Source organism: Amblyomma americanum, chromosome 2 (genome assembly GCF_052857255.1).
Source record: "Amblyomma americanum isolate KBUSLIRL-KWMA chromosome 2, ASM5285725v1, whole genome shotgun sequence".
NCBI classification, from domain to species: Eukaryota; Metazoa; Arthropoda; class Arachnida; order Ixodida; family Ixodidae; genus Amblyomma; species Amblyomma americanum.
This window is the reverse complement of record NC_135498.1, coordinates 81,709,989-81,734,408: the sequence shown is the minus strand read 5'-3', so window position 1 is coordinate 81,734,408 and position 24,420 is coordinate 81,709,989. Positions and strand designations below refer to the sequence as shown.

Genomic DNA, 24,420 nt, shown 5'->3' with positions numbered 1-24,420 from the left:
GTAACAAAGTTCCCCATTCTTCTTGCACATGGTGTCGCCCTGATTGTTTGAAAACTTAGGCAAAGCTCCGTTACCAGAAAAAAAAAAAACTTTATGCAGGGAATAGCTTTTTGACTTCCGACTTTTTTACTACGCATGCCGACAGCCAGCGGTCTTTCCGGAAATGCAGAGGCGTTTTTAATAGCCACAAAAATTCTCTTGATCGTGCGAACTTGAATGCTTGTTTTGAGAGGGCCAGCTAGCTGTCTACACAACTGGGTGGTTTGAAATAGCCGCAAGACTCATGCTTTCAAAGAAACCTTCGCTGCAACTTGTTAAGCAATTTACGCTATACATGCCATCTATAATGATGGAGAAATCTCCTTTAATTCTCTATATACGGTTTGCGTTCGTTATTTCAATGGTTCAATACCTTTATTGCAAAACGAAAGAAAAAGCGAAACACGTTTCAAATAGACATGTCGCGTAAATTGTGGAGTTTAATGTAAAGAAGCGACCCATGGGCTACAAGGGATGCCGTGGTGGAGGGCTCCGAATTAAATTTGAGCATACCGGGTTCTTTCATTTCATTTCTCCATTCTGCCTGCTATCCTTTATTTCCGCTGCCCCAGCTCAGGTGCTTCAGTATCGATGGCAGAGGCCGGGGCTAGCAAAAATCTTTTCCTTCCTTTTTACTATTATTTTTAATAAAACCACTACCACCACCACCACCGGGTTGTTTACGTGCGCTGACATCGCACAGTAAAAGTGCACGTTTTCCCTACATCGAAACGCAGCCGGCCAGGTTCGAAGCCGGGTTCCCCGGCTCAGCAGGCGAGCCCTTGATCAGTGAGCCATCACTGCACGGGAGACATGTCATGTCAACTGAAAAGTCTATACATAACATTTATGAAACCAGAATAAAAAGTTCTACTTGTATGCACAACGGTTTTTTTTATTACAGAAAGGACTAAAACATACCACAACAGACATCTCAGAAAAACAAAAGAAAAGATTTAGAGTCTGTGCTTGATGATTGTGAAAACAAAATATAAACTACACATAAAATAACATAAAAACAGAAACGCACCAGGGCAGAGGTTTTGTGGCCAGGTAGCTGCCAGAAAGTTCTGTCGTTTTAAAATATGCTATATCGCAGCGCGGGTTTTAAACATCACTTTTCCCGGCGCTGCGGAGCATTGTTCATACAAACTGTCAAACGACCTTGACACTGCATCCGCCCCATAAATTTCCCCGCGCGTTCGCAGCAGTTACGTGCAGGCGCATGGCCGTTTCAAGGAAAGTCGCAGTCAGCGAAGCGGTGCCGCTGAGCCCTTGCATGCATAGTGCATACCCACCAGCAGCATCGACCGAAGAATGAGAGATTTGCTTCTGAATGTTGATGTTGTGTGCTTGGCAAAAACAGCTCCATTGCTTCATTTTTTCCCTCTCTAAAGTGTACACAACAGCACATCGGCCAACAGGTTTTGATGTGTACGCCCATAGGGTATATGTATCGAACAACGGCGGTTTGAGGTGGCCAAAATTCGAGCGTTTACAGATTCCCGCGCCGCTCGCGGTGAATAAGGTGATGTGTGTTCCTGTCGCAAACTGCGAGATTTTTGATGAACACACAAAAGCCTGCAAATAATATCAATGATACAGATGCATTAACAAAAATCAATTTACTTGAAGTCTGACCGATAAATTAAGAGGTAGAAGAAGCAAAAAAGAAAAAGCTTTTCTGAAGACAATGGCGGCATATGGCAACAGCTTTTATATGCCGCTTCCAGATGGCGCCACCATCCATAAGCACTCGGAATGTGGCTGTAAGTAGTTACTTTTGATGCGGAGTTTCGCAATTGCTATGATGTTCTCAAGGAAGGAGGGAGGGAAAGAAGAAAGAAACAGTCGCCGCAGTGGCGGGCTCCGGATAACTTTGATCACTTGCAGTCTCTCAAAGTGCGCTGTCATCGCACAACACGAACATTCCAGGATTTCGCCTTGATAGAAATACGGCCGCCGCGGCCTGGATTCGTTCCCCCAACCCCATGGTCAGGAAACGAATGCCAGGACCACTGAGCTACCGCGGCGGGTCTCACTGGCTTCAATGTTTATCTGGAGTGTTTCTCTTAGCCTTAGAGATCTATTATTTACAATCATTGTAGGCCTGTTTTAAGAGTTCACTTGCAGATGTTTCACAACGGCAAAGCGATGTCGCTGAACCAAGTCTCACTGTTCGCTCCGCGAAGCCGTCAGCACGAGCAAGTCATAACGCTGAGCCGCTGTCCCTGCAACAGCGCGCACAGTCACTCGCATGACACACACGAACACAGCAAGTCATCACGCTTCACTCGCATCGTTGGTGGCGTTGAGGGACACGGTAGTCTCCAACTGCGTCAGTTCTGGTGGAGGCGCGTCTTTCGCCGAGCTCCTGGACTGCCTCCTGGAGCAGACGGCCCGTGCCAGCCAGATGAGAGCGAAGAAGGCGTTGACGGCCGTCAGGGTGTGGAATAGGCCGTCGTAGTCCCCGATGGTGTCGCGGAAGTGACCTTGGAAGAGAAGCAAACGAGAAAGTTCGCAACAATCACTCTTCCACAGTGCGCCGCATAGGAGGGCTCACAATTTAAACTGAGCCTACTTCATCGCCATAACGCCATGGCAGCGTACACCTGCAGGACCGATGTACAATCCTACCCCAGAAGTTTACGTCTTTGAACACAATCAGACATCCGAACACACACATTCATAATTACGCAAAGCCTTTGTAGGGGTTTGCTTCCAAGCCATGCTATGTGGCGTCAACAGATTTCAAATTCTCAAGAAGGGGGAGAGAAATCCTTCCCATCAACCATCAAGAACTGGCGTCTTCTGAGGGTTTTCAGAATGCATTTTTGCTTTATGTATGCAAGTCCGCCGTCTCCGAGCTGTCAGCCCGACTTCTTTAGGAGCTCGCTTGGATCGATACCGAAAGGGAATCGACAAGTGTCTGATGGCGCATTTCGAGGCCTTGACCTGAACCTAGATGTGAAACCATGGTAACGCAGGCCTGAGTGCCATATTGGCGGGCGGGTTTACGAACGTTCGAGTGTCGTGTACATGTACACATGCGAATTCCATTATTTCTGCCCTCCTACCTCGTTTCTCCGCATCCACTTTTCTCTTGCTTTGTATTTTTTTTTTTTTTGGGGGGGGGGGGGGGCAGAGAAGCCATCTGCTGAGCATGTCGACTGCGGACTACCCACTCTGCTTTTCCTGCCAATAAACGCTCACTTTCTCTCTCTCTCTCTCTCTTGTACACGTCTGAGATTGAGAGAGAGTTAATAGGGACGTTCTTAGCAAGACGTATGCATGGATATGCCGCTTGGCGCCCTAATCTCGGTATACAGCAAATGAAGAACATGTGTATGAATCACTCCTCACTTAATATGGACTCGAAGTCCATTGCACTTCGCATGCAGTGTCGGTTAGCGTGTTTTGCTTTTAAAAATGAGGACACACCTCATTCGGGTCGAATGTCTGCAAAAAAATAATATTTTCATTCATCTTTATCAAACAATGGTCAGGCTCCTTTTCACACAATGTGTGCGGTAACTGCACGCCGTAAGTATCAGTTCAAACAGATGTGCATTAAAAAAAAAAAGAAAAGAATTGTCTTTTCGAGGCAGGGGGGAAATGATTCAGATTAAACTTAATGCATTTAAAGCGCAAGTTAGGGTCCCGCAACAGCCGGCAGAAAAATACTGAAGCGGGTACGTGATTTCTGGGGAAATAAAACGCTCCCAAACTTCCTGCCACACTCCGAGAGCAGAAATGGAGGGATTTCCTTGAGGCACCCTTTCTTTCGACCCACTTCCAGGCCTACATACGGGAATCGCATTATTACAGTGGGCGCCCTCTGACATGCAAGCAAGTGAACACGGTCAGAAGGAGATTCCGTGGGCACGCACGCACGCACGCGCGCACACACACACACACACACACACAAACACACACACACACACACACGCGCGCGCGCAAAGAGCTTTATCTTACTTTAATCTACGATACTACTGCTACTACTATATACTACTGCTACTACTACTACTACTACTACCACCCCATGTCAAGACTGAAAACGCCGCAAAACCAACGTGATACTGCTATCGTTAGACCAGCTGCTAATGACTGCTAAGTTTCACACTCACGACCTGTGGATTCCTGATAAAAACAATATTCTTAACTAAGTGAAGTCACATGTGATATCCTTCAAAATCTGCAACACTAAAAGCTTCAATTTGCTTCTACCATCCATCATTATTTGTCGCGCGTAGTTCGGTTTAAAATAGTAAGTTCTGTCCTCATTAAGGGTTTAAAGAATTATAGTTCTAAAGAGATAGGAGTGGCCGCTGCCCATTTTTCTCTTCGCATAGCTTACAAAATCAAATATATCTGTCCCGGTTGTGCAGCTCAAAAAAGTGCGCTATTAGACCAGACGTCACCGTCTTGAATTGTGGGATCTTCAGCGATTTACTACGGAACGATAGTCGCGGGGCCCAAATTTCTATTCACCCCAATAAGTGTACTGTGCGATGTCAGTGCACGTTAAAGAACCCCAAGTGGTCGAAATTTCCGGCGCCCTTCACTACGGCGTCCCTCATAGCCTGAGTCGCTTTGGGACGTTAAACCCCCATAAATCAAACCAAATCACCCCAATAAGTTTTAACTATTACCGCATATTCCGGACTATAGTCCGTGGACTATACACATTTAACACGCTGATATTATTCGCGGTGGGGTATATATATGAGTGAGTTGAGTTGAGTGGTTGTAAGCTACATAATACATTTTTTTAAGATCGTTTGTCATATGGGAAGAAGGTTAGCGTGGCTGTCTAAGTAAAAAAAGAAACTGGACCCGAGTGCGGCTACATTTTGATGTGTTAGTTCACGTAGCAAAATCAGCTCCGATATGCAAACAGCTTCAATATACAAGCAAATGCTGCTGCAAGTATTTAGAGTGGCTATTTTTCAGTGCTTGTATTTGTGAGCACATGCGAAAAACGTATCTGAATGACGCCGGAGGCGTCGCATTCCTTATCGAAGAACGGTTACGATGGCTACAAAAAGATGACAAGGCTTCCCGGCAGCATTCGAGCTCCGTGTGCTGTAGCATGCGCAAGCAGCAATGTGAAACCGATTTACGGAGAAAGAATCTTACGTTGAAGAATAAAAGTGCACGGATGCGAGCTGCTTTCCTAAAAGGTCTTAAAACATCGGCGCTGCTTCTTTGAAACATCCGCGGACAATCTAAAAAAACTTATTTACAGAGGACTATATACACCAGGCGCGAAAAATCTAAGCAAACAATTTTTATTTTGGGCCAAAATTTGCCCCTGCGGACTATACACCGAGTGGGGACTGTAGTCCGGAAAATACGGTACTTTTTTTACATACATTTCATCCAAATTGGCCGAGTTGATGCCTATAGTGCAAGCATAGCTGCGGTCTTCTAGCACCTTAACAGGGAAATTGAAGCTAGGCGGGCGCCTCAGATGTCATATCGTAGGCTACTACGAACGCCGCCGATCACGGATTTTTTTTCAGTGCTTGACACTTCGTTACATGCATTTTGTGAGAGACTGACGTCAGTTCTAGCTTCAAAAAGTTGAATGGTTTCTACATCAGGTGCAGTGAGAGGCGTCTATCACGATTCCTGTGTCAGCACATGGACAGTGCCGGCGCAGTTTTGTTTATCTTTTTGCAACGCCAGAGCGGAGTTGAGCTGTCCGGACAGCCATGCCGCACAAGGTCTTATCAATGCTTGCGTACGCTCACCCAGCACCTGTCATTGTCACTGGCTAAGAAAAAAAAGGAAAAAAACAAACAGGACATGTTGTTATTGATTTATACAGCTTTAAATAGCTGCTCCAGTTTTTTTCCTACTAGCAAGCAAACATAGATCGAAAGGCTCCGCAAAAACGCGAAGCGCAGCTGTGTGGTACATGCGCATGATGCACGCATGCGAGCAACAGCCACCTCATTTTAATTTAGAGGGGAAGGACCCCGGACTGTTCAAGGAAAGTCAAAGCGCGGAGGAGTTATTCTGGTCGCGTGCGTGTTCTTTTTGTGCGTATTCGAACCCTGTGTGTAAGCTGTGCGGCGATAGTCCGTCTATATAGAGTTTAGATTTACTCAAGCGCATGCGCTCCTTTACCATGTCTGCTCGCGCATTAAGTAAGCAGCTCCACGCGAAAATAGACATACCGTAGCATTGGCGACAGAACGCAGGATGATATTTTAATTGGTATATTATACTAATGAAAATGCCATCTTGCGGTCTATAGCCAACGGTGTATTCCAGGGTGTTTCACCTAAAACTTTGCGCAGTTTTTAGAAATAGGCTTTTGGAGTTAGAAGAGTGCTTTTCTCGGCATAGTATTATGAGCGGTGTAGTATATCAGAACACAGCTAAGATCTGCTAACTAGCAGGCTGGTTAACTAATATTGAGTGGTTAACTTTTTAACTATTCCTGTTGAGCGCCTTAATTCTTGAGAGGCGTGTAGCCCACCGTAAGTAATATCCATATCAGTTTTTAGACTTTAGAAAAACCGTTTACCCTCGGTGCTGTGGCCCAACAGATGTGGGCTGTTTCGAAGAGTTACGTACCCTGGAGGGGTTGCTTTGCCTGCAAGCTTCTAGAAATCTCATGTATTTCGGTGCGATGTAGCCATAATTTGTTGGGCCACAGCGCCGAGGATAACCGCATTTTGGAAATTCTAAAAGCTGATATGGATATTACTTACGGTGGGCTACGCTCCTCTCAATAGTTAAGGAGCCTAACAGTAATAGATACGAAGTCAACTATTCAATATTAGTCAACCAGCCTGCTAGTTAGCACGCCTTAGTGTATTCTGTTGTACTACACCACTGACAATGCTATGCCGAAAAAAGCGCTTATATAAGTGAAATAGCCCTATATTTAAAAATTGTGTAAAATCATAGGTGAACCTCGCTGTATATACTAACGAAAATACCGTCTTGCGGTATTTTAGCACCCGCAGTTTATAAAATGTACGCCGACTACCTAACTCGCTGCATGATCAGTGGTCTGGCACCTCAGCAAACCGTCTGAGAAACCGCTGCAGATCCGACACTGTGTAGAGAGTGAGGACATTGGTGACGACAAAACGAGGGACCGTGAAGTCGACACCGGAGGGTACTGCCCCTTTCGATAAATATTCTACGTGAAAGAGTCACTGCCGGCACCTGGAGGTTAATGCGCAGGAACGCTTCATGCAGGTAGACCTGCTGTGGAAAGATCGTGGTTCGCTTATGGTTGGCTTGGAACAGCAGGCCTTGGGGAAAGTCGTCCCGGCAGTCACCTTGGCCTGACCGACAACTCTATCGGGCGTCAAGAATGCCGCAAAATTATCGCCACGGACCGCTCTCTCTAATGACAGGGAAGAACTCGCGTGGGAGCTACAGGTGTGGCACCTCCAACCTTCCCCCACCCACCTCCCCCTCTTAGTGCCCATGTGGGAGCATGAGCAGGGTATAATAAGCGACAATACACCCTCTCCTTGCGTCGCGCCGAACACGTCTTTAAGCAGCCGGTTGTGGGCGCTGTCGGAGGTTTGCTTCTTGCTTATGGGTCAGACCGCGTACCTGGCGGTGAATTGAGCACAATGGCAGCAACAAGGCCGGATCTCTCTTGAAAGGTCACACCGATGTTTGCGCAGACAGCTTTCGGGCGCGGCGCTACACCCACGGCCGGCTATCGTTCCTTTAACCACAGAATACCGAAAACACCGACGTACAGTCCGAAGCTAAGTGTGATGCGAAAGGCGACCTGATGATAGGCAATAAAGCAGAAAGCAAAAAATGATTTGATTTGATTTAGGGGGCTTAACGTCCCAACGTGCACTGTCATCGCACAGTACAGAAATAAAAAAAATCAAAATCTCAGCGCTTCAAAGGCACCAGCTAAAAAAATTACCCGCTCGCGAAGAGCAGGGCTGGGAGACAGGAAAATAATTCGGAACAGTGCTCTTTTCAACACAAACGTGAAGCAATTCGTAAGCAGAACGCAGGTGGTATCGGTATGACACAAAAGTCCCCACACGAATATGTCTAATGCGTCAAGCCCGAAAGATTGTGCTCGCTCTCGCCACGCTAAAGGTGATACCAACTGCGAAAAAACTGACATGGGGATTGAGAAAAAGATTCCCTCCCTACAATCTGCGTCTTGATTCCACCGAAGAAATCCTCCCCGCACGTCGGTAAGGTGTAAAAGCACATTATCGGAGAGCGGACAGAGTTCAAGGAACTGTCCACGTGTTTGCTCGCACGACTGTGCTAATACCGCCTCTACTTGGCCAAGAAATGAAACCTGGAATCAGCTCGCAAGCGTGACTGTATAAATGCCCCAGCATGCGCCTTAGAAGTGTACACTAAGATAGGCGGCAAAAAGATGCAGCCTTATTTACAGAAGTCTTCTGCATTTTATAAAACGGTGACAGTGATCGCTCTCAGACCTAGGAGGAAGCCCTCCACAGCTGCTGAAGCGAGGAAATCAAATAATCAATCTAAGCGCTCGGCGAGACGTCGATGAGGGCAAAAGAAAGCAAAAAACTTTGAAGCTGCAGCAGAAGTAAATATTCAGGAACTGAGAGATAACGTACTTAAAAGAAGAAGCACCGCCTGCCCATTCAAATAACGACTGAAACAAAAATAAACGAAGAGAGAGACAGACAGCTACGAAAGCCATTCTTAAATTCTTAAATACTGGTGCCGCGCAACAGAGATAACGATGCGCTGGTCGAAAGAAAAAAAACGGTGGGATCGTGCCGCTAAGAATAAAGACAAAAAAAATGCGAAACTAAAAGCGTGTGCTAAAATAAGCAACTATCTAAATGACGCACGAGGCACCGCTGATGCATTTTCGTCAGAAATTACGCTGCATTAATTAGCTTCTAGTGCAGCGACTTCTAGTCAGTGATTCAGATATACGGCTGAGTGAGGCGGGACCAAACAGGAGGAATTATATATGCGAACACGTTCTGCCGCAAGACACACACAAAAAAAAGACGTAATTACCCAACTCACAGCGAGACAGCGAGATAGACGGATGAGATAGATGGATACGTATAAATAATTAATTATTGAACCGCAGCCAAAAGTGCAGACAAGATCGAATAAATGAGCGGAAGATTTCTACAAGGCAGAATAAACTTATTCGCAAAGTCACCCGGAAATGCAAAAAATCGCGGAAGTGGGCAATCCAAATTGCGATAGTGCCAATAATATATGCGGTCGGCAGGCTGTTATCAAGCACAAGACCGAGGATTCAAGCAAGGCGCAAAGCGAAACCAGATATTCGAAGAGCTCTGAAACTAGGTAGGCGAAGCCAGGCGTTAATGAACAAAACATAACATTTCATGGAATAAACAGCGTCATGCGCAAGAAAATACAGACGCTGAGAACATAAGCCCCGTCTCCCATGTATCTTGAGCAGAGAATAGGTGGTGATTGATTCTTAAGCGGGAAATAATAGCGCACAACGGACACGTGGAACGGACAGGCGCTAAGCTATCAACTGATGTTTCATTGCAAGATCGAGTGTAAATATATACACTTGAAGCTTGTTGAAGCTTCTAATATTTCGCGAGCAGAGACTGGATGTGTCAGCACGCCATCTATATCTTTGTCACAAAGAGAACTTGAATTTTTGGCGTGAACGGGTGGTGCCGACACGTGCTGAGTATGCGTTTCGGGTGACGATGTCAGTGTTCTTTCCCGTCCTTTTGCATTTTTCAAGAGTGTATGTCCACTCACTCGCCCCGTCTTCCTTTGCGCGCTATTATTTCCCGCTTAAAAATCCCATGTATCAATCAGAATATACCCACATTGTCCCTTTTGCCGAAGACGCTCACTCCAAAGCTAAACCTTACATATGACGATTCTCGTAATTACGTATCTTTTTCTGTGGCTTCTATGGACACCAAATGGATCACGCGGAGTCCATACGGAGTACACGGATTTAAAGCCAATGGGAAAGCCTAAATTAATTCATACGGACTCCGTATAACGTAATGCGCGTCATATGAAAGTTGTGTGAAAACTGCATGAAAAAGGATCTAGAAAACAGGTGGAAGTAACATGGAAAGCGCATGGATTCTCATTTAATTTTCCCTATCATAAAGACTTCTCATAATTCCGAATGAGCCGTTTATATGAAACGTTTCATTGCGGAAGGATGTCTTACCAACGGGCCGCGAGCTTCAGCAGTCGCCCACCCACTGCCAAATCCGTTAACCACAGGCCTGAGTCACGTGAACAGAGATGACGCATTCTGATTGGTTAACGAATGAGGACGCCAGTACAGAATTCTCATTGGTCATAGGGCCATCAAGTGAACCCGCTGCTCTCACGTCACTGATATTCACTGGTGAGCCACCGCTGTACTAACTACCACTCCTGCTACTCTATCTACACTTACTATTGCTGCCGCTACTATAATACTGCTACAACTACTCCTAATACTACTACCCCTGCTACTACTACTATTACTACTGCTACTTCTACTAATACTACTACTGCTACTTCTACTAATACTACTACTGCTACTACTGATAGTAATATTACTGCTGCTACTATTCTCACTACTACATTATTACTACTGCTACTACTATTAGTAGTAATATTACTGATGCTACTATATTACTAATACTGGTACTACTACAACTAATACTGCTACTCCTGCTACTAGTGCTACAGCAGTATACTACTTCCATTACTATTACTACTACTACGACTACTACTACTACTATTACTAGTAATATTACTGATGCTACTACCATTACTAATACTGGTCCTACTACAACTAATACTGCTACTCCTGCTACTATTGCTACAGCAGTATACTACTTCCATTACTATTACTACAAATGCTCCTACTTTTACTACTATTACTACTACTACTACTACTATTACCAGCAATATTACTGATGCTACTATATTACTAATACTGGTACTACTACAACTAATACTGCTACTCCTGCTACTAGTGCTACAGCAGTATACTACTTCCACTACTACTACTGCTGCTACAGCTACTGCTAGTACTACTGCTAATATTACATCTGCTACTACTACTACCACTACCACTAATACTACTACCCCTGCTACTAATACTGCTAGCGCCCCTAAATACTAAGAATAGTTACCATTACTGCCACTACAACATACGCCAACTACAACGCTAGCGTCTAAAAACCTGCATAAATAAAGCTCTCGACGACAAAAGCGAAAAAATATATGCGCGCTAGAAAGCAGGTTAATGGTTTCGACCTTTGTATTCTTTCCTGTATTCTTCTTCAATTAATTCATCTTATTCGCGCACGTGCTGCGTGGCCCGAACGATTTTTTCTCCACTTACATCCGCGACCTCAATAGTTCCACAGGTGCGCAACGGCTATACATAACATTTGTGAACCACGGCGGGATCTCTGCTACGCGTCAACGTTCACACTGCTGGGTTTTTGCTGTTATCCCCAGTCGACATGCACACGAGAACCGTTTCCAGCTCATGTTTCTTTTCTTGCTTTCATTTCTTTCTCCCTTTTCTTAATCCTCTTTCATTGTCACAAGTTTCATATCTTTATAGCTACGAAAGCATGCGATTTCATTTCCTTGGAAAATGAAAAAAAAACGTCGCGGTGGCTCAATGGTTTTGGCGTTCGGCTCCTGATTTCAAAGTCGCGGATTCGAAACCGTCCGCGGCGGTCATATTTCGACAGAGGCGAAATGCAAAAACGCCCGCGTGCTGCACGATGTCAGTGCACGTTAAAGAACCTGAGGAGGTCTAATTTAAGCCGAAACCCTAGACTGTGGCGTCCCTCATAGCCCAGGTGTCGCTTCGGGACGTTAAAAACCAAAATTTAATCTACAAAAAGTAAAATAAGCTAATAAGGGAGTTCATTTGACTATTGACCAAAAGAAGCTAACGTTGCCGAAGCACCACAGCACGTTTCTACATACACAGATAAGTGTCGTTGCCATGAAAGCTCTTTTCTTCATTTTTACATATTTACCTCATGTGCACACATGAGCGCTGGAATATACGTTGCAGTATGTGTGTTTGATGTGAAGGACGTGCAATAAATTTCAAGCCTAAATGCGATGCAACCTGCCGCGGTGGCTCAGTGGTTAGGGCGCTCGACTACTGATCCGGAGTTCCCGGGTTCGAACCCGACCGCGGCGGCTGCGTTTTTATGGAGGAAAAACGCTAAGGCGCCCGTGTGCTGTGCGATGTCAGTGCACGTTAAAGATCCCCAGGTGGTCGAAATTATTCCGGAGCCCTCCACTACGGCACCTCATTCTTCCTTTCATCCTTCACTCCCTACTTTATCCCTTCCCTTACGGCGCGGTTCAGGTGTCCAACGATATATGAGACAGATACTGCGCCATTTCCTTTCCCCCAAAACCAATTAAAAAAAACGGTACTGCAACGATGCACGCATCATGCGTCATCCTTCTGGATAACGGTTGGAAGTCACGCATTCAGCCTCGCACTATCCGCAGCGTTGAACCTGGCATGACTGTAATGGAAAAAGCTAACGACGCCGTTAAAAGAACAGGGAAGACAAAAAATAACAAAAATGAATAGAGGTGCCGCCATCACCGGCCGGTTTCGCAAGTAAACTGCTTTCGTATCCTTCACTGATCCCGGAGGCTATGCTACGCCACCATTCACCCCAAAACGGCGACAACCAGTCGCCGTTTGCTGAAATTGTTTGCTGAAATTGCAAGTAGAATTACCTGGTCGCCCAGCACAACTCATTGTGTTTGCCCTCTCATAGAGATAAGCAAAAGAAGGTAGCCGGCCCGCTTGTTCTGTTCTACATATATATACTGCCAGAACTTCTTGCAGTCTTTACGTTTCCGGGGCTTCGCATTTACAGGCAGACACTTAGCACTTAAAGCACTGATGACAGCTGATCCAGTTGCTACATGTTGAGATTCGAAATATGGACAGGGACGACATCGCGTTTGCCTGTTCTCTGTCGTCCCTGCCCATATTTCAGCACCCGTTCTTTAATTTCATTTTAGCCAGGTGTAACGTCGCTAGGATACATGGGCGTATAAACTATTACTCCCCTTCTAATGAGTACACTAACCATACAGGTACACCACACATTGTTGCTAATGCAGCTTTGTAACTGTACCGAGTGGCACCACGGGAGTAGTACATACGTCTTGGAGAGAGGTTGTTAGTCCCGTTTTAATACAGTGGAACCTCGTTATAACGAAATATGGGATATAACGAAGGAATGGCGATTCCCCTTGGAAGCTGGGTCAACATGGGCTAAACGAAGCTACGGCTATAACGAAGTAATCACTGGGCGCCTTCAACTTCGTTTTAATTAGGTTCTATACTGTATATACGTCTTCATAACAAGAGCACCACTCTTGGCCACTGAGACGACTCAATCACTTCACAGTGCAGGTGTAAAAATGTTTGGGAATTCCACCTTTGCAGGCCTCCATTTCGGCTGTGGCGGTTGACAGAAAAATGCAGTGAAAGAGAGGCACAATGACGCTGCGGGACGCCCTTATGACAGACTGCGAGATGAACCGGATACAGGGGGCAGCGGACGTTGAGCTCGAGCAATTTGAAGCCAGCCCCGAGCGAAGAGGTGTCAGAATGATTGCTCGAGGTTGTTCAGCTGTCGAGTCATTTCAGGCCGCGCTCACTCGCGCCCGACTACACTTCGCTCATAGAGGCAGGTCTCCGAAGCCCCATAAATGTTGAGCATTTACGGCACCTCTAAGGCATGCCGAGAAGATCTACAGCCAGTTATTTAAGACTGCTATTTCTTAATCGCTGCCGGCGCCCTGTCTCATCAGTTGCAGTTCACGCAGCGGGGCGAGTTTTACTGCATGGATTCTTTCGACGGTACTGGTGGTAGTGGTTTTATTAAAAATAATAGTAAAAAGGAAGGAAAAGATTTTTGCTAGCCCCGGCATCTGCCATCGATACTGAAGCACCTGACCTGGGGCAGCGGAAATAAAGGACAGCAGGCAGAATGGAGAAATGAAATGAAAGAGGTGAGGGGACAGGAAGAGAGGATAGGGGGAGAAGTAATATGTACAAACTATTTACACATAAGAAATGTGTCCAGGTTGTGCGCGTGATTAGTTCATTTTAGAGGAATTAAATCACACACGCGCACAGCACTGTGTAGGTTACAACTGGAGTGGGGCGTCCAGTTATTAATCGTTCAAGGTAGAACTCGCGGAGCGTTCGGTCACTGCGTGTAACTACCTGACGGAGAACAGACAGGAAGTCAAGCCCGGTACTCGATTGTTCGTGAAGGATCGCAGAAACAAGGCGTTTGTTTTATGACGTTCCAAACTGTCGGCGACGATATAAGCGTAGAATTCGAAAATCCCTTGTAAAAGTTATCTTGTGAGGACCCAAGAAAGAAAGAAAGAAAGAAAGAAAGAAAGAAAGAAAGAAAGAAAGAAAGAAAGAAAGAAAGAAAGAAAGAAGCAAATAAAGAAAGAAGGAAAGAAGGAAAGAAAGAGAAAAGGAAAGAAAGAAAGAAAGAAAGAAAGAAAGAAAGAAAGAAAAAGAAAGAAGGAAGGAAGGAAGGAAGGAAAGAGAAAAGGAAAGAAAGAACGAGAGAAAGAAGGAAAGAAACAAGGAAAGAGAAAAGGAAAGAAAGAAAGAGAGAGAGAGAGAGAGAGAGAGAGGGAGGGAAAGAAAGGAAGAAAGAAAGAAAGATGCAGGCTCGCTATATTAATTTCCTGGCGATAGAAACAGGACTCCCTTTATCTGATTGCCCGTCCATTGCGCCTATTACACGGGGAAGGATTTGCTGGGATTGAAAACCAGTCATTTTATTGCACGATCGCCACACGTGCGCAAAACCCTCGAAGCAGGAGCACCTTAACACTGCTGTCACTAATCCTTACAACGCCCTCCATACCCCGATGATATAGAAAATAAACAGAAAAGCGACGCCACCAAACAAAGCTATAGACGTAACGCGCACTTCCAGAGAAGAAAAGCATCTGACCTCGCATACCTTCTCCGGTACATTGTACGTGAATGTCCTTTTTAGAAATTTACCAGGGAAAGCTTGCCGTGAATGCGTGAAATGTTGACAGTGTTCACTAAGTTAAACTACAGTATCAGAAAACCTCGAAATCTGAAGGATTTCTGGTTCTATCTTCTACAGTACACGTGCCGCGGAATTCATGTTTGATCAGTGCAAATCCCGACCGTGTCATAACAAAGTTTCGCACCTGACTGGCGAATGTCCCTCAAACTTGGCCCTGAGTGAACCGGAGTGCCACGAGACATACATCCGGTGCAGAGCTTCCGGCGCGAAAGTTATTTTACAGCAACACTTCCGGCTTCGCAGTTCGACCATAAATCCGCTCCAAGTGCACCCTGCAAAGACACGTGCTGGTTTCTGCAGTGCACTGTGCCAGAAGCGCCCGAATTGCATCAGTCGTTTCTGACTGCAACACGATTGCCGAGTCACTTGTGCCACAGAAAGGAAAGGTAACAGTAATAAAATCCACTGGCAATTTCGTCATCCAGAGCGCGTAATCGCGACTGTCAGCGCGATACTCAGGTTAGAAGGCTTAATTTCGATGGGGGCATTTTCTCTCTGACTTCTTTCACTCCTTCCTACATCACTTCCCTTACAGCGTGGATGAGGTGTCCACCAGATGTGAAACAGTTACTGCGTCTTGCCTTTTCAGATGCTCAATTATTATTAATAATAACATGCGCAGGCGAAGACATATCTAACTAGAGCCCATAAGAACCCTCTTCCTCTAACCCCCCCACCTCCCGCACACACTGTAACAGTAGCGCTCGTGATGTTTTCTTTTTCTTCGTCCTCGTTGGTGGTTCACCACGCCATTACTAATGAAGTCTAACCAGCTCAACCAGCTCTCCGTCATCATAACTCAAAGCCAGGGGCGTAGCCATGGGGAAGGGGGGGGGGGGGGGGGGGGTATGGGGCTTCAGCTCCCCCTAAATGTTTTAGAACTGTCACGCACCGTTGACCAAAGCAACCACTGGCGCCGGAAGTCATTCTGGATTTCTGGATTTTGCCACCTACAGTGTATTTTTCAGACTTGAAAAGACATTTTGGCGCGAACATTTCTCACTCGAGTTGGATATCGTGGCAACTCCCCTGCACCTGGAGTCATGTAACGCAAGGGCCCCATCCTAGCACAAACTTCCAAGGGCGTACCGATGGCTCGCTGTTGCGATCAAAATTTCGGTGCAATTACTCGCAATACGTGACCGGTGACAGCTGCTTCTGCGCAGTACACTGGAACGAAGGACAGCGGCTTAGAGATTTTTCCCTGGCCGTTGCATATGTACAAGATGTAAAGGTTCTTTAACGACAAACATTCATTAAAATATTTGTCCTCTACTTGCTAATTTCATGGCCCTTACGTTTTTCATATCAGCGGCATGCACTGGTTTGATGGTTCCTGACCGATATAGTTTTAGACTTCGTGTGATATTTTCTTTACTTAATTAATACGCAAAAACATGGAAGCATTGTTATCAGTTATGTCTGCCACGAGTGAACGATAAGGGGATAGTTGGCATGACATGATTACAAGACATAAAACTGAGCAGGGGACAAGACACAGAACAGAAGCAAACAGGACGAGCTCGCCCTGTTTCCTTCTCTCCTGTGTCATGCCCCCTGCTCAGTTTTATGTTTTGTAATCATGTCGGCCACGATATTTAAGACATGCCAATACATTATTTTATTTTAAAAGATACATATTTCACTTGTCTAGACCGTGCGAAGCGTTATCTAACACACAATGGCATTGTAAATGGCACTGGCAATGCAGTTATTATTGTTGCCTTTGATCCTTCCACAGATTCTATGAGGAGGCCGCGCTGCAACATGACCCCCCCCCCCCCTTCCGAACAAAATTTCTGGCTACGCCACACCTCAAAGAGTATTCGTTGCTACGTTGTACGTGATACACGTGGCATAAGAAGTAAGCGCTGATGACGACGACAGTAGAATATAAGATAAGACGACTATGAGTGCGAGCCACTGACACCGGAGAATTCGAAAACCAATATAATAATAATAATAATAATAATAATAATAATAATAATAATAATAATAATAATAATAATAATAATAATAATAATAATATTATTATTAATAATAATAATAATAATAATAATAATAATAATAATAATAATAATAATAATAATAATAGTTTTTTTCTTGGGGGAAGGAAATGGCGCAGTATCTGTCTCATATATCTTTGGACACCTGAACCGCGCCGTAAGGGAAGGGATAAAGGAGGGAGTGAAAGAAGAAAGGAAAAAAAGAGGTGTCGTGGAGGAGGGCTCCGGAATAATTTCGACCACCTGGAAATCTTTAACGTGCACTGACATCGCACAGCACACGGGCGCCTTTGCGTTTTCCCTCCATAAAAACGCAGCCACCGCGGTCGGGTTCGAACCCGGGAACTCCGGATCAGTAGACGAGCGCCCTAACCACTGAGCCACCGCAGCGAGTGAAAACCAATATGCCGCAGGAATGGAAACCAGCACGACCTGTGCTTCTGTTATGCATTGCGGCAGTTGCACGCGCTTGCCGAGATGCCGGTCGACGGACAGGTGAAATACAATTTCTTTGCCAAAATTTAAAGAACAAAAGGAACGAAACAAAAGGCAGTAGAAACGAGTGTGCGGACTGCAGTAGCGCGCTTTGAAGTAACACTAACCCCAATAATCAAAATAACGAACGAACGAACGAACGAACGACGTCAGCTTTAAGGAAAATGCAAACAATGCAAAACGCGTCCCAAGCAAAAGCGCGAGATGAATACCGAATGCGCGTCTATACCAGCGAAGTTACTCGGCGGTTTCACAGCTCGCACCTGGAGGAGCTCAGCTCTGAAGAACTATCTGGTTTTCAGAGATTGTGAATGACGTGAAAATAGCGAGCATTTCCTTATTCGAGTTGCTTACGCAATTGTATACCATAGAAATGCCAAATTTTACCTTAACCTCCTCGCCATGTTTGCCCTTTCTCAACTAGGCCTAAACTGCCAACAATGCACGTACTTTTACTTAAACAACTCTAACTTTTCGCTATGTGCGCAGGAGATGTCCGAAAAATGTTACTTCTCTCTCTCTCTTGCCGGTGTATACATACATTTTACACATTATTATTGCTGTTATAATCATTATTTTGGAATCGTAATTAAGACAGAGATAAGTAGGCTAAAAAGAAAAACGAAACATCTCGGGAAATCCTTCCAACAGAGGACCGACGCCAGTCTCCTTCAGATGGGAGAACGATGGACAAAATTTTATACAACAGTTGAAGGATGGAAGCGAACAGGTTGGAAGAGAAATGAAGAACAGACGATCAGCACACTCTACGCGGAAGCGCTTGCAGCACGATACCTAGGTACAGCGTACAGCGGAAAAAAAAAAAGGACAGCCATATACTTAGTATTCTGATGGCGTATTCTGATGGAAATAAGCTACTATAGACAAACTAATCGCCCCAGGCGTTCATGGTGGCGTGAAGACACGCAAATGTGACGTCTTTTCGTCTCCATGGCACACACCCACGAGCGATCCTTCATTTACTATACGAACAAGATAGCGTCGATCATTGCGGTCTCGAAAACCAACTCCTGTCTGTACTTTCCGCACCTCCTTACTTTCTCGACCTCCGTTTTTTTTTTCTGCTTACATGAGGGCGTCAGTGAATTGAGGATCATATATATATATATATATATATATATATATATATATATATATACAGGAATACAAGGTAACCACCACTCGGTGATGCTAACAAAGCGAAAAGAATGCAATCTGGAACCGGCAATACGTTTCCTGGCATCCACTTCACTGTTTCTGGGCTGTTTCTACCAAACCTCAGCACAACATTAGGCGTCAGGCGCATGTTTTCTTACCTACGACGGGGGGCCTTGTGAGGATGACAAGACCAGTGATGAACATGGCTCCTCCGAACATGATGGCGAGCGACTCTTTCTTGAAGTCATGTTGAAGCAAGGGTGAGATGATGCCTATGTTGATGCCCGTGCCGCAGCCGAAGAGCAGCGATGAGAAAACGAGTGACAGGAGCGACGTAGACTGAATTATCGCCTGAGCGCCCACCACACTGATCACAAATCCCAGGAACTTGGAACACTCGATGGGCAAGTACTTGCGGTCCACCACCCAGCCGCTCAGCACGCGGAAGGCCAGGTCGGACGTGGAGTACGCGTGCAAGAGGTAGACGGCCCTCTCGACGCTAAGTCCCTTGTCGACGGCCATGTCGGCGTAGACCATGAAGTACGTCGACATCGTGTACACTTCGAACGCGTACGATAAGCTGTCCACGTAGAACCGCCAGCTGAGGAGAGCCCTGGCAGTGTCCTTCCAGAGCAACCTGGACTTGTCCCGAATGCCCTTAAGCCCCCGAGGCATGTCTCGGATGGCGAAGCCATCGCAGCTCGATGCGATGGCCTTGTCATCGACCCTGGAGTCCCTGTGAATAGCCACAGGTGAGGAAGCGTCTGGCGACTTGTTCTCCAGCATCTTCGCTGTTTCGGGCACCTCCGAGGCTTCTTGAATCTGGCGCTTAGCCACGCCATCCCCGTAGACCTCCGCCTTCTTGACACCACTGCTGTTATTGTCGGCAGAAGCAGAGTTTCTGCAAAGAGCTGGAGGTTCTTTGGCCTTCAGGGCCCAATGCGGTGTCTTGATGACGATGCAGGCTGGCAGGGCGTTGAGACAAAGCGCGCCGATGAGGAGGAAGAGGTCCGGTGTGCCGTACGTCACGCGGAAGTAGTTCGCCAGCTGCGGAATGAAGTAGACGTTGTAGCACTGCGAGGACCACACGATGCTGGTGGCCGTGGCGCGCCATTTCTTGAAGTACAGAGATGGCAGCACGTTCGCGACGACGAAGATGCCAGACGTTGCGCCGCCTGGAGAAAAGAGAAAGCAATATTGCAGCATGGTACAGCCTGGAAAAGAAAGCGTTCTGGTTGTACAGTCGAACCCAGATATACCGAATTCAAAGGGGATCGCGAAATATTTCGATAAATCCATAATTCGATATATAAAAAATGGCGATATATAAGCTTATCAGTAGGTCCTGACGCGCTTCTTGCAGCGATGCGCCACCTGTCGGCGTGCTGACAGTGCACAACACGCTAGGCGCGGCTATGCCTAACCCGCTTTGCGTCGTCGCCGCAGCTGACGGTTCTTTGGAACTAGCCACTGCCTATCATATGATGTCTAATACTCTTACAAGTATAGTCAATAAATAGAATAATCTCGCATAAAAATGAAGGCATACAACTAGTTTTGGCGACGCTTTCGGCAGCGATGCGTACCAGGCGAAAGCCGGCTCTAGGCTTTAGTTTGTTAGGTTGGACTCCCTGGTGAGTATACAAGAGACCGAAGGCCGCCCTCAATCACTCCCGACATTCAACACGTCACGTGGTTTTACTACGCTACCGCTGCCAGCAGGTAACGAGGGCAGCGCAGCCGACCCGCCTCTGCGCTCGAAAGTGTTCGAAAAGCGCCGATAGGAGAAGCGCAACTTGCAGAGGAGTGGCGCGCAGTTCCATATATCGATTTTCCAGCAAAATTGGTGTTCGATATGCTGCACGACTTTCCAATGCTTTTAGACCTGATTTTCAAGGGGATGATCTGTGTGTTCAATATAGCCAGTAATTCGAAATATCCAGGTTCGATATATTCAGTCTCGACTATATACTGAGAAGTACGATGACCCGCCTTAGAAGAAGGAAGCGGCATGCACGTAGCTCGTGTTTACAGGGAGTGGCGCTACACTGCGCCACTTACCTATGCTTTTACACAGAATTTTCTAGGGAATAATTTGTGTATTCAATATAGCCAGTAATTCGAAATATACAGGATCGATACATCCTGACTCGACTGTATACTGAGAAGTACGATGACCCGCCTTAGTCGAAGGCCGCGACCTGCACGCAGCTTGTGTTTACAGGGTGTGGGGTACTCTACGGTTAGCTAGGAGATAAGAAAAATAACAGTCAAAGGAAAGGACCCAACGACCGCGGCTGAACAACCACGTGGTACGTCATAAATGTGCCTTGCACGAGAACGCAAACACAACAATCACTCAATATGCTGTTTAGATAAGAATGGAAAACAGGAGACAAGAACGGGAAAAGGAAGATGCGCGCGGTCGAGCATAACCAGAAAGGAATAATAAAAGTAGGAGAGAGAAGAGGGGGGGGGGGGGAATCATCACGATGTAAAAGAAGAAACATGAGTTTAAAATTTTCTGTTTAACAATAAAAGACGACCGTATTACCATATTCGCGTAGTGCAGCTTCCCATGTTCGTTTTGATTTTCTTTTATAACGAAAAATTCTGGAAAAGTTCATTTTTGAACGGGAAGTTCTCTATGAACTCAATTTTTTTCATATCTCCTAAGGTTCCACTATAATAGGCAATGTATCAGCAATTTCCTCCGGCAAGTTTGTATTTGTTCTGTTTTGCTGTTGACGCTTTTGCTATCGTCAAAAAACGTTCCCTATTGGTTTTCTATGGCTACTCGGTGAGAGCGATGGACAGACAAACTTTAAGGAAACATTTTTCCACGCGTAGGAAGAATGGACAATCCCTTTCAATATTTCAATAACAGTACATTACAAAATTCCGCAGCTGTTTCACATTCAAAACTTATGTCCAAGAATACAGGACTTTAGCGGGAAAAAAAAGGCGTGTGCAGGTAACAAAAAAAATTGCAAACGTATGCAACACAGGTGCGAACATACCGTGGATGACGCCGAAGAAGAAATTGATGAAGTCAATGTTCGGGGCGAAGTAGCATATCATCATGGATGTCGACGTGAGCAGCACGCTGCCCAGAGCCACTGCCTCGAAAGAGCAGAGCTCGCACAGGTAGCCTCCGACAAGCGCTGCAGGTGGAAATGCAGCGTTAATGAAACAAGCACTCGGTTCGGCAAACGAGGAAGTTTCAGATGCGTTTCGATTAAAGGTGCACTAAGGAGGAATCTGAACTCGTCTTTTTAACCGCGAGAACACGATGTGCCCGTTCCGAGCACCCGCTGCGGTGGCTCAGTGGTTGGGGCGCTCGGCTACAGTTCCGGAGTACCCGGGTTCGAACCCGACCGCGGCGGCTGCATTTCAATGGAGGAAAAACGCTAAGGCGCCCGTGTCCTGTGCGATGTCAGTGCACGTTAAAGATCCCCAGGTGGTCGAAATTATTCCGGAGCCCTCCACTACGGCACCTATTCTTCCTTTCTTTCACTCCCTCCTTTATCCCTTCCCTTACGGCGTGGTTCAGGTGTCCAAAGATATATGAGGCAGATACTGCGCCATTTCCTTCCCCCTAGAAACCAATTATTATTATTATTATTATTATTATTATTATTATTATTATTATTATTATTATTATTATTATTATTATTATTATTCCGAGCATTCTTAGAAACTTTGGATTATTGTCCTGTGACGCCTATCTCCTTAATTTAAATCGGAAAAAACATCCCGGCTCCCGCCTTTCTTTTGAATTCAACGCTGAAGGAAGGAGGAGCCAACCAACGCGCGAAGTGCCTTTCAGCCAGTCGCGCGGCGGCTTGCTGCTCTGCCATCGGCGGAGTGATACTTAAATCAAAGAGTCCACGCGTATTTTTATTTCCGTGGGCTTAATTTGCGGCTGTGTTGTCTGCGACTGAAACTATTCATTCACCGAAACCTAAAAAAACAATAAAAACAAAATCGAGGCCGCCACGGGACTGGCTGAAAGGCTCTCCCTGCGTTGGTTGACCACTCTTACCTTCAGCGTTGAGTTAAAAAAAAAAAAAGGCGGGAGCCGGGACGTTTAATCCGACTTACATTAGGAAAATCAGCCGCACAGGACAATAATTTGAAGTTTCTAGGAATGCACGGAACCTGTAGAACGAGTTCCCGCGGTAAAAATACGATTTCAGATTCCTCTTCAGTGCACGTTTAAGCTCGGGCACTGACGTCATAGAAAGCGCGTCGATTGGAAAAAGAAAGACACAACACACAATGGAGATTTATAAACATTTCTCTATGACGCGTATTGGTGTCGTCTCTGAAAGAGTAATAAAACAAAAACCCGCTCTGCTCAGACCAATATAAAACACATTCCGCTCTAGTTTTATATTTCCTTCATTATTAATTTTTGTTGGACATAACAGAAGCATGCGCGGCACACATATTTCATGATTTCCTTTCCTATGACGCGACTTTATGTCACCTATTGCCAGCTCCTGAAAACAAACATGGTGCAATGTCGAAACATAAATGTTGCGAAAAGAGGAAAACGGTCGCGTCTAAAATAAAGCTCCTCGGTTTGAAACAACAAAATGCCAGCAGGAAATGAAGACTGAAAAACCGAAATCGATAAAAATAGACACACAGATTAGCGGCAAGACTCGAAATTGTTTTCTGGAAACCTCCCATTCGCCACTGAATGTTGAAGGCGCATCATGATAGCCCCTACATTCTAAACAGAAAGGAGCAACAATGGAGTAAGTTGTTCTCTGTGGAGTACGCTAGAGAAAATCTTACTCCGTTTTTACTCCCATATAGGCATTTTCGTGTTTATAGTGTACCAAAAGAATTTATACAATGCCTTTCTCCGAGTGTTCCCAGATGTACGAAAATATTTGCTTTAAACAAAACTCAACTGGTGTTGAAGTTTAGAACAACCATAGATCCGTTCGATTCACCTGCACTCCCTGCACCAGTTCTGTAATGTTCCGCGGCGGTGACGTGGCGGTGACGCGAGCGTGCAGCGCCAGTTCCAGCAGTTCAAGTGCTGCCTACTTCCAAAACGAATGGTCGAGTGCAGGCCTGTTCGTCTGCCAGTGGGGGAGCCGCACCATTGGAAAAGCTCGATGCCCTACCTGTCCTGGCCAGGCGGGCCAGAAATGGAGTCGATGTCAAACGAAGGATCAGAGCAAAATCTCGCTGTCCCCATTCCCACCCCATTTCCCATAACCCTTTCCCAACTCCAATTTCCCATACCCTATATCCCACCCCCTCCGCTACGTCCTAGGGGAGATCAGGGGAGTCTCCCCGGGCCCGTTCCCCCGGCGATGGGTCGCTTGTAGCATTCCCCCCCCCCCCCCTTTCTTTTATTTTTCCACCTACGGGTGGCAAAACGATGGATTGCTTTCGGGCCTTTTCATTTATTTTACGATTGGGTTAAGCCTGTTATACGTCAGTGGTGCAGGCAGGAGCTTATTGGTTTACATTCTTTTTATGGCAGCTCCACCATATTATATATATATGCTAGCCTTGGCATCGCCACCAAATTGCAGCCAGTAACGTGGCGCCCAAATCAACGGCCGCCAACATCCCGAACCGCGTGA

General features: G+C 45.8%; 1 protein-coding gene across 4 annotated transcripts in view; it reads right to left on the bottom strand.

Moving 5' to 3' along the window:
* Nucleotides 1-457: 457 nt before the first annotated feature.
* LOC144121526 (monocarboxylate transporter 5-like) overlaps nucleotides 458-24,420 on the bottom strand; it is a 171,365-nt gene continuing 147,402 nt past the window's right edge. For 2 of the 4 annotated variants that reach the window (XM_077654775.1, XM_077654776.1), the window contains exons 3-5: nucleotides 21,829-21,972; nucleotides 18,967-19,983; nucleotides 1,491-2,531 (exon numbers count right to left, since the gene is read on the bottom strand). In XM_077654775.1, coding sequence (XP_077510901.1) covers nucleotides 2,323-2,531; nucleotides 18,967-19,983; nucleotides 21,829-21,972 — 1,370 coding nt within the window. In that variant the 3' untranslated portion in view covers nucleotides 1,491-2,322. Of the gene's footprint in view, nucleotides 2,532-18,966; nucleotides 19,984-21,828; nucleotides 21,973-24,420 lie in introns of all 4 variants that reach the window. The other 2 variants (XM_077654774.1, XM_077654777.1) reach the window with 2 other exon arrangements.